General features: G+C 42.9%; 1 protein-coding gene across 4 annotated transcripts in view; it reads right to left on the bottom strand.

Annotated features, from left to right (window-relative positions):
- Positions 1-639: 639 nt before the first annotated feature.
- The window catches only part of TEAD1 (TEA domain transcription factor 1), a 146,016-nt gene continuing 129,141 nt past the window's right edge, over positions 640-17,514 (bottom strand). For all 4 annotated transcript variants that reach the window (XM_032791807.2, XM_032791808.2, XM_075065183.1 and 1 more), the window contains 3 exons: positions 8,909-9,049; positions 7,361-7,513; positions 640-6,615 (listed from right to left, as the gene is read on the bottom strand). In XM_032791807.2, coding sequence (XP_032647698.1) covers positions 6,502-6,615; positions 7,361-7,513; positions 8,909-9,049 — 408 coding nt within the window. In that variant the 3' untranslated portion in view covers positions 640-6,501. The remainder of the gene's footprint in view (positions 6,616-7,360; positions 7,514-8,908; positions 9,050-17,514) is intronic.

The raw sequence follows: 17,514 nt of genomic DNA, 5'->3' as shown, positions 1-17,514 counted from the left end.
TTTACAAAAATAGAGCATTGATGGTGCAGGAAAAGGCTGCACAACAATAGACATTTCTTAATTGCAATCCTCAAAACTACAGATTAAGAAATAATCTCAATTTCTGCACACATAATTTTGTGCTCCGATGAATTGCAGGTGCAAATATTAAGACATTTAACTATTCATTTGTGTCCACACATCACTACTCATCTAACTGCTAAAAGTATACAACACATTTATTTTCTATCTGTGTAAATGGAGGTTGGGTTGAGGTATGGCTGAAAACAAGGGTTAAAGGGGCAGATTTTCAAAGGCTCAAACAAACATCAGGTTCCCAGCTTCCACTGACTTTCAGCAGGAGTAAGGTGCCAAAGTGTCATTTACCCTTTTAAAATCCACTCCTAAGGGCCATATTTACAAAGTAATTTATTTAAATAGGAGTTAGCCACCTAACCTGCTTTCCTTTTTCTAAATCTCACCTAGATGTCTATTAACATCTTTAGGCATGTAAATACCTTTCTAAATCTGGCCCTATGTTACTTTTGAAACTGGGGCTTAGGCTACTAAGTCACTTAGGTACCTGGGCAATTTTACTTTCTAATTTCTAAAATATGTAAAAAAGAGTGATTTCCATGCAGATTAAAATAATGCACCAAACACTTTCATTTTCTTTATTTTCAATCGATACTGTATGAATACAAAGTTTCTAGAAAGCTACAAAAATTCTACCACTTTATCAAGAAGGCATCAAAATGTGTCACGTTGCAAAGACATGAAAACACCTGCAGTAACCGACACAAAAATAGCATTTTTAGAGTGATGAAATAATTGCACTTAACTGTCATGGATATTAAAGTTATCACACATATGTACCGCAAAAGCTAGAATACATTTTTTTTTTTTTACAAAGCACTTTATAAAAAAATTCTCTGCACACAAAACCTATAATTTTCATATTACTATCAAACTAAAGATAAAGTCACTTTAAAGCCAACACTTAAAACATTTTTAAACAAAAAAGGTACCAGTACCTACACACAGACAATAACAAATACAAGATTACTGTACTGCCAAGAGGTTTGACTGAAACTCCTTTTGAAAGCTTCTGCAAATATGTTTAAAAAAACATTTGAGAACATTCACTTTTATCAGAGCTTTCCCTCCCTGTCTAATCAAGAGGTACTTTATCATCAAAAGGCAGGTTCTACATCAAAAGTTACCAGCAGCAGTACAATATTAAAGTAACCACTGACCATATATGAATATGCTTAAGTCACAAACCCAGTTTATACACTTTACACAAATAAACATAAAGTGAGAATTCCATTAAGTCATTTACAAATGTGAACAAATGCACATGGCAAAAAAACCAAAACTGTTTTACATAAAATGTACTGATATTGAAGAATTAAAGGCTATTCAGGTTTTTAATGTTATAAAATTCTTTTGTCTTTTTTTTTTTCAGGCACATATTGTATTTTTTTGTCTGCAGTCAAGAGCCTGAAGCAAAGAGGCCCATAAAAAAAACAAAAAGCAAACACACACATTTTGTAAGGAGGTAACAGGGACACATCTTTTCTTTGTCAGCTGAGTGCATTTAAGAGTTAATTTACACAGTATAACTAATCACATGATCTCAGCAAGATTGACCTGAAAAGATAGAGACCAAGATCTTCCAAGTATTTTTTCAACTCTGAATTACCTAGCCTCAATCTTTTCAGGGGGGTTAAAAAAAACATCATGAAAGATAGGGGGAAAAAATCATCCTGAGAAACTGGAATCTACTACTATGTATGTTGAGTGACTGGGTACTACACGTATTAATGTGGGTCATGTTAAACATTACATCAAACATTCCTGGGTCTGAATGATCCAGTAAAACTTGATGGAAAGCAAGCATGTCTAGGAATTAGAATGGGAAAATAAATAGAAACGAATCAGCTTGTCCAATGTTATATCTGATATCTATTTGTCAGTTACTTGCATTTAATGTTAACAGACACCCTTTTGTTCTTTCATTAAGAGCATATAAAGCAGTGAGTTTGTTGAGTGTGGAGCTATTGCCAAACTGAATGGCTGTAGCTACAGCAGAAGGGGAAAGTGGAGAAACAAGCATAAGATGTGTAACTTCTTTAAAATAGTGGTACAGTACCTAAATAAATCATTCTGGAATTCAAGTAAGTAAAACTACATTTGTTAGTAGTAATTTTTTGAACTGCCAAAAATGGTACCATTATTCTTATTTGAACTTTTGTACGAGATAGTAAATAATAGGATTAAATTGACTTCGCAATAAACTATTGTTTATCACAATTGTTATCAAATCTTTCTCCCAGCAGTTATATTTAATAACTGTAAACACATGCTGTAGTTTTGGGGCCAAATCCTCTTTACCTTATCCCAGCCTCATTGAGTTCAACACGGCTATTTGTGTGAGGAAGGTAAATGAGATTTAGACCTTGGAGGGGGGGAAAAAAAAAAAAAAGTTTTTTAGAGACAGGGCACTTGAATTATCACAATATTTACCACAGTGTCACAATATTTATATATAAAAAGTTAATCTTCGTTTTCATCAAATATTTAAAAATCACATTAAAATTGTATTCACAACTATATAATCCATTTGCCAGCTTTTGGTTTGGCTGATATTTGTTCTTTCTTTTTAAAAAATCTTGCTCCTCTTCCTGTCAATTTCACTTCTAGTGTACACTATGGCCCCAATTCACAGAATGTGTCAAAAGCAGACACATTATTTAAAGGAGCTGCCTTTCCTGCACTGAGACAGAGCTTGGAAAAAAAACAGAGTTTGGAATGGTGCTGCACACAGTTTTCCATACAGCACCTTCATCTAACAGTGCTCATGTTTAACATTTTGATGCTAATAAGCACGTCAAATTACATTTACTTCAATTAATTTTTCTTCTGTACTTTCATCTCAAATTTTATGCATCTGACTTTCAGAACACTTGACTTTGTAAACAAAATAAGTGCAAAATTAGGATACAGAAGAAACCTTCACAGACACTGAAATATTTATCAGAATAGAATAATAAAGTCACATTTATCCACTGTCTGAAATTCGGTCGTTTATATGGACGTCACATTACTCAGATGCAAGACTGGATGAAAAGATGAAAAAGGTGAATCACGGATCATTTTTATATTATAAACAAATCAGTCGCTGGGTTACAATGTTGCAAACCTATGTCAAACAGTTAAATGGCATATAGATTATTTTCCAGCATTATGCAATCTGGTGATTTGCAAAATGACATTAGCATAAATGATGCTCTTTCGTAAATGGAGGCCTGTAGTTTTGACGTATTCCAATAAACCAAAGGCATTATGGTGATCATTTAATATTTTTGGTCTCTCTACAAATAGTCGTTATTATGGCAGCACTTTTCTAAGCTGGAATTTCAAACCAAAGGCACTTTCATGCTAGAGTGCAGAAGAGTCACAAATAGTTAAGTATTTGGTCATGAAATTTAAAAAGGCAGCATTATTAGTACAATTCATTTTTCACAGAAAACTATGAAGTTGTAACCTTTCATTTTGGTATAGACATTTCATTGTGTAATAATGGGACTGACCAAGTTTAGACCAAGTAGTCAAAGAGCTTCTTTGTGGAGGGGGAAAATATTTTTTTTTAAAAACGGAACCAATTAATAAAACAACATATAAAATTGATGTAAGAGGCTAAAGGTATTTCTAATACAACACTAAGGCACTGCATATTGTAATGCTTTGGCAGCTCTGAATTAAAAAGTTCCTAGAAAAAGTAACAGTAACAAGATAAATTCTTCCAGCTTACAAAAGAGCTCACAGTTTACAGGCAGCCTTTTGGACTACACACTCCACGATATATATTTGAAGGACTTAAGGCTTTTAAGAATGAACACGTGCAGGGTTTAGATCATTTACATAAGTGTAAAATAAAGACAATGCAAATCTTTCTCCTAACGTTACAAATGTGAACACCAATAAACACTGTGACTTTTTATACCCTATAGTTATGACATATGTAATGTGCCAGATTGTATAAAAAATCCGTACCTGGTTTTGCAAATTGAATTCTATATTTTATACTCCTCAAAGACTTTGTTAGAAAAAAAATCCATCAAAACCACAATTCAAAAACCTAAATAAGAGACAAACTTTAGAACAAAACAAAAGAAATAGTTTTTGACTTGTAACACCAAGTGCTTAGAATAAAGAGCTACCGTTAGGCTGTTACAATACAGTGCTTTTCTTGATGTGATTGTTAGTGTTTTAAATGTATTAAGAGATCTTATGACATGGACATCAAATTTTATGCTTCACAGAATATAAACAACTAAAAGATTCATCAGCTCTAATATCCTCAAGTGGATAATATGACAGCTAGACATCACAGCAATCACCCACCTTTTATAGTTAGACAGATCAGATGTTTTATAGCCTAAGGAATTTCAAACCCCTCCCCCCAGATGCTGGCCCCTTCCTCTAATGTAAATCCTAACAGTATTAAGATTAACACAATGAAAGGCAAACATTCAACAACCCATAACTTGCTGCACATTACAAATACTGATTGCTCTTCTAGCCAGTATACTGACTAAGAATATTCATCTATATTTATGCGCCTATAACTGAGGGCACTTTTTAGAATGACAGTGTCATAAAAATTAAAACTGTAACCAATATATTATACCTGGGGGCAAATTCAAGATTCTAATTACACATAGGCACATGCCTGAAAACTGCAGCTGAGAAGAGAACTGTTGAACACATTTCTGTGCCCTACTTATGGCTCCCCAAGACTTACCGAGCCCCTGATAAATGTGGTTTTTGGATGTCTGCAGCAGCCATGCATTTTACCTTGTAACCTCTGTTTGATATGTCCTGTTAGGATTTGTGGTTTGCCAAATGGATTGCAATGTTTTAGCCTAGTTATTTCCCATTATAACCCATTTCTCCTCCCAAAACTTTTAATATTAATGTTGCATGGGGCAGTGAAAAGGCAGTGATTGAATGGATGGCAGAGGGGCAGAAGCTGAGTAGTACTAAGGACAGCCTGTGCCAATAAGAATCAGAGAACATGGGACACATGTGTATCCCAGAAAACTATTCACACCCACCACACTTTTAATTCTTATTAGTATTAAAATCTCTTCAATTCACTCTGTGATAGAATCTTCTCTGAACTACCTACTTTTCAGTTTATTAATCAGAGGGATGAACACTGCACATCTGTATATGCTGGATGTGAAAGGCAATCAGACCCTAAGTGGTATTGACGGGTGTCCTACATGCCCTGCCTACTAGTACTAAATGCACCATGTCTTGTTTGAGACTGGAAACAGAACTGGGATAATATATGTGCCAGAACATCATGAAGAATGACAAAAGAACGAACATAACCCTTCGAATCTCTTTTACCTGATGATAGTTGTGATTTTCTAGCATCCCTACGACATTAAAGCTGATGAGGCTTTTACTGGCCTATGTATTCTTCTCTCAACCACATTACTTTTTCTAGTTTGCAGTTTACAGATTATTCGCAATGCAGTAATAATGTCAATTGTTTCCCCCTATGTTTGTTAATTTCGGTATTGCAAATTTTTCACTCAACAGAAAATATAGTCGCCTGTATAAAATATAACTGCACACACAAGACTACATACAATGTAAGTCTAAATTTTCAGTATTTACCTACTTATTGCAAAATGAGCCATCATTTTTTCATTAAATAATCAAATTTCCATATTAGTACAACACAACTTTATATTTTTAAAAATACACTAGATACGTTAAGTATAAGGGTTGATGTTCTCTTTCTCTGCAATACCTGTTGGAAAGTTTAATGAATCAGAAGATTAGTTTTAACATTGAGAAAAAAAATACAAAATTTGCCTAATTTTAGGACCTGCTTGTTTCTATCAGGCATTTCTTAAGGCTATATTTATCATTTGGTTTCAAACAGAAAAAATGTTTCATTTTAAAAAATAATTTAGTGAATTACATTCGTCCATATCTTCCACTCTAATTAGTTACAAAGATAATTCTATAAAGATTATTAACTTTGTGTACTAATTTACAGTTATAGTTAAAGATTCTTTTCAATTTCACGTGCATCGTAAAATAAGTATTTTATTTTGGAAAAAAACAAAACAAAACCCTAAATAAATTCTTATAAATGCTGTAAGTTTTCCCCATGGCAAATGCTCTGTCTTACATTTTTCTATCACAATTAAAAATAAGCCTCCACAGACAAAGGCATTAGGTTCTTAAATACAGTCTTCCCAAAGAACTGTCGTTTACAAATTTGAAGAACACTTAGTTTTAGACAGAATTTTTTACAACTGTACCAGAATTTCACAGCTACAATTATATATGAACACATTAAAAATGACTTCACTAAAACAGGATTTAGAAAAATGTGGGTGAAAGCTGGACCAGAGGCACTGCCACTTAGTGTTGAGGTTTACAGTCTGTGTTTTTGATAAAGTATAATGAAGTGTATATATAAATAACTGCTCAGTCCTTTACAAGCCTGTAGATGTGATGTTGTGCTCCATGTTCACTGTTCGAAACTTCAAATACACAAGCCATACAGAGTAGGGTTTCTTGTGTATCCCTGTTTGTTACAACCTGGGGGGTGGAGGGGAAGAGAAAAGGTAGACAGTCGTGTTATAAACTTGGAAAAAAGGATTTGCACTAAAAGATATTGTAGTTTGAAAAGAGAAGAAAATATAATTGTAACTTGGTGTTTCTCAAACTTTACAAAGCTGATCCCCACTTTAGGACAATGAAATTGAATATACCCTTTCCAATCTCAAAATTATCTTCATACTGTGCTACTTCTCTCCTTTCTTACATGCTTTGATGAGCACTGAAATAGTTAACAACGTTGACATTTAAAGTATCACCACTGGCAATTAAATTAGCACCCAATGAAATGAACTGGAGACTTTACACCACAGAGCTTGTGTTTCAGGCTCTCTGCAAATTAAAGCAAACATCGCTGCACTGTTTATACCAGGGTTATACCTGTTTTGAGGGTTTTCTCTGTAATTATAACAGCTAAAAACATATGGAAAAAAGTAAGCTGGAAAACAACTGAGAGATCTCACCCCAGCTAGCCTTTTGTGTCCTCCTACAGGACTGAGACCCCAGTTTTGGGAAACAATGGATCCAGTTTTGAGACTAGACTCTATCACTCTTCCTCAGGTTGAATATGACCTAACTCCATGAATAGTTCTACTGGAGTCAACAGGACCACTTGGCCTTGTATATGTACGGGTTTCAGAGTCTGGTCCTTAATTTCAAAGTTAAGTGACCCCTGCCAAAATAGAGCATAGTTTAGACTCAGTCGTAAAGAATAGTGAATGCTTACCAACAAAATTGTAAAATTTTCCAATACACTGTTCATCATATATTTCTCTGGTAAATGCTTGAGCTTGTGTATGAAGTTGATCATATATTCACACATTGGAGAGCGGTTTATTCTGTACACAAACCGGCCATTCTCAAACCTTGCATATTCCGTCTAAATAGAAAATGAAAAACATTTTAAAAATATTTACCAACAAACAGATTTCTACAGTGATCAATAGAGAGAATGCAAAATGTTGGGTTGGTTCTCTTTGTTGGTTTGGAAACAACAACATGTACAAAGTGGAGTTGTTGAACTGAAATGCTACCTTATCACACAAGTCTCCTTCCATAGCCTAATTTAGGAAATTATATATTGGGTATGCAATCTTGATTTATTTTCAAAGTTTATCATTTTAAATCTCAGAGGATGATGCCTGTATAAGCTAGCTCTCAAGTGAGAATAAAAGCACTGAGAAAGAAACTTCACAGCAAACTTGATCTTCAACGATTTTAAAGCAATTTAAAGATGACTGGGTACAGACGAAGCAAGAGGGGGTAATTTTACCCATAACTTAATGTTGTATTTTAATTACTATATGACTCACTAAGCAATTGTCTACATCAGAGGAAAAGAGTCAACTGTGATGGAAGGAAGGAGAATAGACTAGTACCTGGCCCCAAAGATCCCACCAAGAGGATGGGTCTGTGATTCAGTGGCTTCCTGCCCTCCACCGCACAACTATCTATTGTCATGATAAATAGTTCTCAATGGCTGGCTGGACTTCTTGGGCTGCTGACTTCAGCCAGGACTGAGATAGTGGAGGTGATGCCAGAAGTTGTTGTTCTTTGGTGTCCCCATTTATGGGGACCACAATAGCAAAACTAGGGACTGCACAGCAGCCCCTGCCTCTATAAATGCTTAAACTACAGGTGTAAACTGGAAGTTACCGTGCAACAACTGAAATGTAGCTAACAAATGGTGGTGGTGGTGGCTACACAAAACACAAGGTACATCATTGTAACATCACAATACAACCCTCCCATCCCCAATACCTAACCAACTAAACTATAGAGTGGGAGCTGCTTGCCATCTTAATAGGGTTCCAAAGAGGTTACAGGTCTGCCCAAATGTGGGTCTGAATCGTCATGAGAGTGATGCATCCAGCTGAAAATGGGAGAAAATTTATTTCTGCTTCATCGCTCCTTTGCTGGGGAGATGCAGGAATCAGCCCTGGCGTCGCTTCCAGGCTCCCCAGCTGAAGGTAAGTTGCTGCGTTGCCAGTGGTTGCCAGGGAAGGATGGAAAAGGTACTCTAAGTCAGTAAGTAATTGGGATTTTACTTTCACTAGTGCCACCACAAACACAGTAATCCAAACTAACCTAAGCACTATCACGAAGGAAAACATTCCTTCAAGAAAGATTGGAGGAGGGTAGGAAAGTGAGATAAGAGGATTAAGTAAAATGAATTAGAGTCAATTTTCCATTTTGTACTGCCATTACACTGGCAGAAACGTACTGTACAATAGCATGAGTCAGCAGAGTAACACCATCCAGAAGTACATCCTACCTCTACTTTTTCTACTACTTGCTTTCCAAATGAGCAGACTTTGGTGGAACAGGTGATTGTCATATTTTCTGAGCTCTCATATTGACTAGTTACTCCATAAAATGCTCCTGTATCATCTTGAATGTTGCAGTTTAAGTCAGCCTGTGGGGGAAAGTAACAGATGTTGAATATTATCTTTGTCATATTAGCAGGGCCATAGTAATGAGCAGTAATTAACTCTCAGCCTACCCCTTTTTTCCCTACCAAAAGTGGGGAGGGAAAGAGGCACGTCTATAAACATAACTGTCACAGAGTTAGAGAGAGAGAGAGAAAGAAGAACTCAGGTGTTCTTTTTTAATAAGTAAAAATACATTTCTTTCATAGGTATAAGTTCAGTGTCACAGTAAAAACCTTAGGAAAGTGGTAATTTCTTCAAACTATAAGCAGCAAAACAATTGCACACCCATCATTAAAAAACCCATTGTTCCTCTTAACTATAGGCCCACTAAGATCTTGTCTACCCTGTGGGGGAGATCAATCTACCGTATGCAATTTCAGCTATGTGAATAATGTAGCTGAAGTCGATGTACTTAGATCTACTTACTGCGGGGTCCACATTGCTCTATGTCGACAGGAGATGCTCTCCCGTCGACTCCCCTTGCGCTTCTCGTTCAGGTAGAGTACAGGAGTTGACGGGAGAGCGAGCTACGGTCGATTTAGCAGGTTTAGTCCCGCTAAATCAACCACCTATGAATCAATCCCCGGTAAGTGTAGACAAGCCCTAATTCTGCCCATGGATAGACAATTAATTAACAGAAGTGAATGGGAGTGGCATATGTCATGACCCACAGGCCTCAAGCCTGGGCATGCAAGGTTTATGGGAACAGGCACACTCCAACTGTCCATCTGGCAGCCTGCTGGCAGTAGCTAACCCAAGATACATGAAGTCCAGTCCCCATGTGAGCACCTGCCCCTTCAGTCCGATTGGTGGATTCCCAGAGCATCTGACTGGCCCACTGGTCCTACTTAAGCTAGCAGCAGGAACAGGAAGCTGTGTGAACAACTGGACTTTAGCCTGCTCTGGACTTTGTGCGTTGCACTTCCTACTATCCTCCTGCTTCCCCAACTTGATCTTCTGGCATTCTGACTCAGCTTGGCTCCTGGCATCTGACTTGTGGTTCCTCACCTCTGGTTTGTCCCCTGTTTCTGAACTTCTGGTATCTTGACCCAGCTGACTCTTGACTCTTTTCCCAAGACAGTGGATTCTGGCACTGACTACTAGGTATGGCTGCCCACAACTCAGCCATAGCAGCTTGTCTGGACCTCAGTAACCCTGTGGGACCGAGCCCAGTGCAAGAAGGATGGACACAGCAGCACATCTATGGCCACCAGAAGCACTGGACTTGCCCAAATAGGCCTCTTGCCACTGGTGGATGACCAAGCATTGCAGGCCCAAATTGCACAGTTGACCTTGGACAGCCAGCAGGTGCAGGACCAAGTGAGGCAGACCAGCACCAAGAACACTGGCCTGCAAACACAGCCTACAGCATCTTGCCTGAAAGGGGCCTGTGATACCCTTGCTCAAACAGCTCGATGGGAACAGCTGGTGGTTCCAGCGATTCACAAACCAGTGCCGCTGTCTGTTTCTGATAGGGCTCCAAATCTATCCTCTGACTTGGCCAAGGTGGACTTGTAATCAGCCTCCTGGCTGGAGACCTATTACATTGGGCATCCCCCACGCTAAAAGGCCTTAGCCCCATGCTGTCCAACAGGGAAGGCTTTCTCCAACTGATGTCAACTGTCTTCAGTTACCTGCACTGAGCCTGAATGGCTGAGGCCACCCTGAAGCAGGAACAAGGGGCAGTGGCCTCCTATGTAGCGCACTTTCACCACCTCATGACATATACAGAGTGGAACAAGAGTAGGTCACTTTCCCGTTGGAAGTCTACTGTCAGCATGCCAGGGACCAGAGAACATTGTACCCAGACTCAAGACGGTTCAAGTAGGTGTAGTCACCCCTATGGAAGAACCCACTGGGGCAGTGGCTCTCGACCTCTCCAGACTACTGTACCCCTTTCAGGAGTCTGATTTGTCTTGTGTGCCCCCAAGTTTCACCTCCGTTAAAATCTACTTACAAAATCAGACATAAAAATACAAGTGTCACAGCATACTATTACTGAAGCATTGCTTACTTTCTCATTTTTACCATATAATTATAAAATAAATCAATGGGAATATAAATATTGTACTTACATTTCAGTGTACAGTACATAGAGCAGTGTAAACAAGTCATTGTATGAAATTTCAGTTTGTATTGACTTCACTAGTGCTGTTTACGTAGCCTGTTGTAAAACTAGGCAACTCTCTAGATAAGTTGATGTACTCACTGGAAGACTTCTCCGTACCCCCATGGGTGAACAATACCCCTGGTTGAGAATCACTGCACTGAGTGAACTATGAACTCCTCCCACAAGTATCACAACTAGGTTGATGTCTCTGAGAATAACAATGCGGAAAACTTCCACTCACATCAGGACTACGATTACCACACAGAACTACAGCAAGTGGGGAAGATACCATTTGGGCAGATATATGTAATGTCAGAAATCAAACTGTCAGTATGGGAACAATGTCTCCAACAGAACCTGGTCTGGGGGTTCATCTGCAAATCGACTTCACCGGCCGATGCCCTGGTCCTTTTCATAAAAAGGAAGGACGGCAGTCTCCACCTCTGTTTCAGTTACTAAGGTCTAAATCAGATAATCTGGAACTGTTCCCTGCTACCCTGATCCCTAAGTTCTTCGATTGCATGGAGCTGCTCACATATTCACTAAACTGGATCTTTGGGGAACTTACACCCTTGTTTGTATTCACAAGGGGGACGAATGGCAGTCTGCCTTTTTGACTTGCTACGGCCACTTTGAATATTTGGTTATGCCATTTGGACTGACTAATGCACCAGCGATGTTCTAGCACTTCATTAACAATGTGCTACGATACCCACTGGACCAATTTGTAGCAGCGTACTTAAATGATGTATTGATTGTCACAGATGATCTGGACCAACACACCATTCATATCGGCACAGTCCTGGAGAGACTACAACACTGTGGTTTCTATGCTAAACTTGCGAAGTGCATATTTGATCAGGCCTGAACTGAGTTCCTGGCGTTTCATCCTGTCCCTGGAAGGAATCAAGATGGATCTGTGCAAGGTCCAGGCTGTTTGTGACTGGGCATCCCCACCCTCTCTGCAATGTGCGTGACATACAATGTTTTTTATGTTCTGCGAACTTCTACCAGATGTTATTTTCAATTTTTCTGAAAACGTCAAGCCCTTAAATGCCCAACTCTGGGAAAACACCCAGTTCCATTGGTCCCCCAAGGCCGAGCATGCATTCCAGCATGCATTCAAGCAGTTGAAGCTTACCTTCTCCACTGCTCCAGTAGTAACCCACCCAAATGTGACACAAGCTATTGTTGTGGAAGCCGATGACTCTAGTTTGGCAATCATGGCAGTCCTCTCCTAAAGGCCTGGACCCAAGCAAATACTGTACCCCATCATCTACTACTCAAGGAAGCTCAAGCTGGCTAAGTGAAACTATGAGATCTTGATAAGGAGCTGCTAGCAATTATCACTTCAAAGAGTGGCGACACTATTTGGAAGAGGCCCACCAACTAGTCCAAGTGTTTACCAACCATAAGAACCTGGAGGACCTGTGCAGGGCCAGGCCCTAAGCCAGTGACAGCTGCGGTAGGCCCTGTTCTTCTCCCAGATTAACTTTACCTTGACCTAACACCCTGGAACCAAAAATTGCACGGCTGACACCTCGTCTTGAAAGAACAGTAACTGGTGTTCTTCAAGATGTATTGCTCATGTCCATTCAACTTAGGCGTGTACGCTCACCACATGCCCTGTGCCAGACGTTTTTTTCTCAGCAGTATCTGTAGGGGACCGGCTCTGGCGTCCCGTGGAGTGGCACACACATGCTGCGGTATATAGGGCGCCGCTGGTTCCCCCGACTCTCAGTTCCTTCTTGCCGGAAACTCCAACAGTGGGGAAGGAGGATGGGTTGTGGAATGGACATGAGCAACACATCTCAGAGAAGACCAGTTACAGAAAAGGTAACTGTCTTTTCTTCTTTGAGGGCTTGCTCATGTCCATTCAACTTAGAGGATTCCCAATCAGTACCCCCCTGGAGGTGGGTAGGAGTTCACGGACGTGTAGATCGCAACACAGCTCTGCAGAACTCAGCGTCATCCCTGGCCTGCTGAGTGATAGCATAGTGGGCCGTGAACATGAGCACCGAGGACCACATCGCGGCTCAACAGACATCCTGGATCGGGAAGTGTGCTGGGAAGGCTGCCAAAGATGCCTGCACTTTGGTCGAGTGGGCTCTGATGATCGGTGGTGGAGGGACTCCCGCCAACTCATAGCAGGTCCAAATGCAAGAGGTGATCCAGTTAGAAATCCTCTGCGTGGACACTGGGAGGCCCTTCATCTTATCAACTGTAGAGATCAAAAGCTGAGTAGACTTACGGAAAGGCTTTGTCTGATCTAGGTAGAAAGCCAGGACCCTTCTCACATCCAAAGCATGAAGGTGCCTTTCTTCACTAGTCTCATGGGGCTTAGGGCAGAAGACTGGAAGGAAGATGACTTGGTTTATGTGGAAAGTAGACACCACCTTGGGGAGGAAGACTGGGTGGGGCCGGAACTGGACACTGTCCTTACAGAAGACAGTGTATGGCAATTCTGAGGTCAGGGCTCACAGCTCAGAGACTCGCCTTGCTGACGTCACTGCCACCAGAAAAGCTACCTTCCACGTTAGGTGAGACAGAGCACGAGGCCGAAGGCTCAAAGGGTGGGCCGGTGAGCCTGGACAGAACCAAGTTGAGATCCTACTGAGAGGTCAGAGACCTAACTTGAGGAAAAAGTCTCTCAAGGTCTCTGAGGAACCTGACCGCCACATCATGAGAGAACACCGTCTGCCCTGGATTAGCAGATGAAAGGCGGAAATGGCTGCCAGATGCACCCTGACATAGGAGTGTACCAGCCCTGGTTCCTCAAATGAAGCAGGTAGTCTAAGATCAACTGCACTGAAGAATATGAAGGGGAGGTGCCCCATTCAGCTGCACAGCACCTCATCCACTTTGCCAGGTAGGTCTGCCTAGTTGAGGGCTTTCTACTCTCGAGGAGGACCTTCTCGACCCCTTCTGAACAGGCCCATTCCTCAGGGGTCAGCCACATAATATCCACGCCATGAGGTGGAGGGACAAGAGCTTGGGGTGCAAGAGTCACCATGATCCTGTAACAGCAGGTCTGGTCGGTTCGGCAGGGGCCATGAAGGGATCGCTGACAAGCTCGATAGCATCCCAAACTAGTGCTGGTGAGGCCACGCTGGGGCAATCATCATAACCTGAGCCTTGTCTCTCTTGATTTTCGCTAGAACCTTGCTGATGAGTGGAATTGGAGGGAATGCATACATCAGGCTTGCTGCCCAAGGCAGGAGGAAGGCATCGGAGAGGGAGCCCTTGTCCAGATCCCATCTGGAGCAAAACTGTGGCACCTCCTGTTATACCTGGTGGTGAACAAATCCAATTGGGGAGTTCCCCACCTCTGGAAGATTGTGACGGCTACCCACTCGTGGTGAGAGAAGTACCTGCTTAGGTGATCTGCTAGTATGTTCTTGGCACCTGGAAGGTGACACGCTTCTAGACGGATTCCATGGCCAATGTAGAAGTCCCAGAAACAGAATGCCCCCAGCCGAGGTCTGAGGCATCTGAAACCACCTCAACTGAGTGTGGAGTACTGACGAAGAGAACTCCTTCCAGGACTTTCCCAGGGTCGGTCCACTGTTGCAGCAAGGTAAGTGCCATTGAGGGGATGGTAACAACCTTTTTCAGGTGGTCCCTGGACTGGGAGTAGACCGTCACCAGCCACTGCTGTGGCGGTCATATTTAGAGCCAGTGTGTGCACCACATATATACATGCTGCCATGTGACCTAGAAGGTGCAGGCACTGGTCAGGGAAACGCGGCGACTTCCGCGATGTGGTCCATCTGTCCCCTGAATCTCTCCAGTGGCAGGAATGCCCTGGTGCAGGTCGAGTTGAGCACTGCTCCGATGAACTCTATCCTCTGTACTGGAACTAATGTGGCGTTTTTGTCTTTACCAATAGGCCCAGGCAATGGCAAGTGACTAACAGCATCATGACATCACTTTGGACCTGAAGATGCCCTTGACTAGCCAGTTGTCAAGGTACTGGTAGAACTGGACACTCCGATGTCTGAGGTAAGCAACCACCACTGACATGCACTGGGTAAATACTCACTGTGCTGTCGTTAGGCCAAACAGGAGGACCACAAACTGATAGCGATTGGGACCTACCATAAACCGGAGGAAGCGACTGTGTCCCTCAAAGATGGCGATATGAAAGTATGCATCTTTCAGATTGAGGGTAGTGTATCAGTCTCTCGGATCCAGTGAGGGGATGATGGAGCCCAGGGAGACCATGCAGACCTTACAGCGTCGCTAGGAAGCGGTTCAAGAATAGAACTTCTTGCTCCTGCACTCTGGAGGAACGACCTCCACTGTACCTAGCTGCAGTAACCCCTCTACCTCCTGAATGAGGAGACTCTCGGGAGAAGGGTCACTGAGGGACGGGGAGGTGAGAGTGGGAAGGAGGACTAAAAAGTAACTTTAGGGTGTAACCCTGCACCACCATACTGAGGACCCATCGGTCTGATGTTATAGATGCCCAGTCAGGGAGGAAAGGAAAAAGGCGGCTGGCAAAAATAGGGGAGGGAGGATCCTGGGAACAGTCCGGTAGGTCACTCTCGAGCGTACCCTCAAAATGAGCACTTGAGCACCTGCTTCTTGCAGGTTGGACTCGACTGAGAGGCCTGCAAAGGCTGTTGGCTAGGACACCACCCTCTGGATTTCTTTTGGGGAGGCTTCTGGCAAGGATGGCTCCCTTGGCTCTGAGGCTGCTGCGGCTTGAACCACCTGCAGGCAGGGCCAGGAACATACAGGCATTTTAAAGGTTGTGCTGGAGTCCTTTAGGCCATGGAGTTATTGTCCATCTGTTCTGCAAACAGGGCTTTCCCATTGAAGGGAAAGTCTTGCATAGACTGCTGAGCCTCCGTGATCAAGCCGGAGAGGAGCAGCCAGGATGCTGGCGCATGGTGATGGCTGAGGCCATGTCTGGGTGGCAGTGTTCACTGCATCCGACACTGCTTGGAGTGTCTCCCTGGCCACAGTTGTGCCCTCCTCCATGATTGCCTGGAACGCCTTCCTAGAAGCTTCAGGAAGAGAGCCTTTGAACTTGGCCATGGCTTGCCCCATGTTAAAACCAGAGTCCCAGGAGGACTTGAGGGTTGGTGACCCTCAGCTTGAACTAGAGGATGAATAAACTTTATGCTCAAACAAGTCTAGTCTCTTAGAGTCTTTGTTCTTAGGGTAGCCCTGGGTTGACCTTGTTGCTCCCTGTGGTTAACTGCTTCTACCACTAGGGAGTTGGGAGCAGGGTGGGTGTACAGGTACTCATGGCCCTTGGCTGGCTCAAAATACTTGCGCTCAGTCCTCTTGGAGATGGGTGGCAGGGAGGAGGGAGTTTGCCACAGAGCATTAGTGATCTTAGAGACCTCAGAATGAAGGAGCAGAGCACCCTGGCTGGTGCTGTGGAGCAGAGGACATCCAAGAGAGAGTCTGAGGGCTCCTCTAACTCCTCTGCCTAAAGACCCAGGTAGGCAGTGACCCTCTTCAGTAGTTCCTGGTGCGCTTTAGTGGTAGTGTCTTCCAGAGGAACTGGGGAAGGGGGCCCCATTATAGTCTTGTCAGGTGACAACAAGGAAGATATTGGTGCCATAGGGTCCTCCACAACCATTGGTGGCCCAGTGGCTTGTTCCCCTGCTCCCTGCGGGGTCCTCATGCCCGAGGCTTCATGCACTGGAGGAGGGCAGGAGAGAGAGGCAGCTGGTCTCTCCGAGGCTCTGGACAGCAAGTGGGCAGCCTCAGAGGGCTGGGTGAACCCCCAGGGGTTCCATGGGTACCATGGTGCCAGCCACTGTGCCTGAGGCCACAGGGCCTGTTTCAGTGGGGATAATGTTCAGTGCCGGTACCAGAGCTTGTCCCGCCATCAGGGAATTTCGCTCCGAACCAGGGCTGGATCTCGAGTGGTTGCTCCCAGGTGACCAGGACAGAGCAGAACGGTGGTTCTGTCCTGACCAGTACTGGTCACTCTGCCTGGAGTCTGATCTGGAGTGGGGTCTTTGGGATCGGTGACGCTCGATGGATCCATGATGGCCGGCGATCTACGACTCATGCTTGATGAGCAGTATCAGGATGACGAGCGGGCCCAGGAGTCGCAACAGGCCCAGGGCCAGGAAGTGCCCATACGCAGTGATGCCCAGAGCTTGGGCTTCAGATCCCAACATGGGAGAAGAGTTGCCCGGCATGGGACCTTGTTCACACCCAGTCTTATCCTTTCCCTTGCGGGAGGTTGGAGACTGGCCTCACACCGCCTTCTTGGTCGGAGCCACGGATAGTGACCAGTGCCGGCCACTGGATGGTCGCAGTGGGGCACTGCGTACGGAGGTCACGGTACTTGGCGCCGAGTTGGGGCGTTGC

This window comes from Chelonoidis abingdonii, chromosome 4 (genome assembly GCF_003597395.2).
Source record: "Chelonoidis abingdonii isolate Lonesome George chromosome 4, CheloAbing_2.0, whole genome shotgun sequence".
NCBI classification, from domain to species: domain Eukaryota; kingdom Metazoa; phylum Chordata; order Testudines; family Testudinidae; genus Chelonoidis; species Chelonoidis abingdonii.
This window is presented reverse-complemented; position numbering and strand designations above follow the sequence as displayed.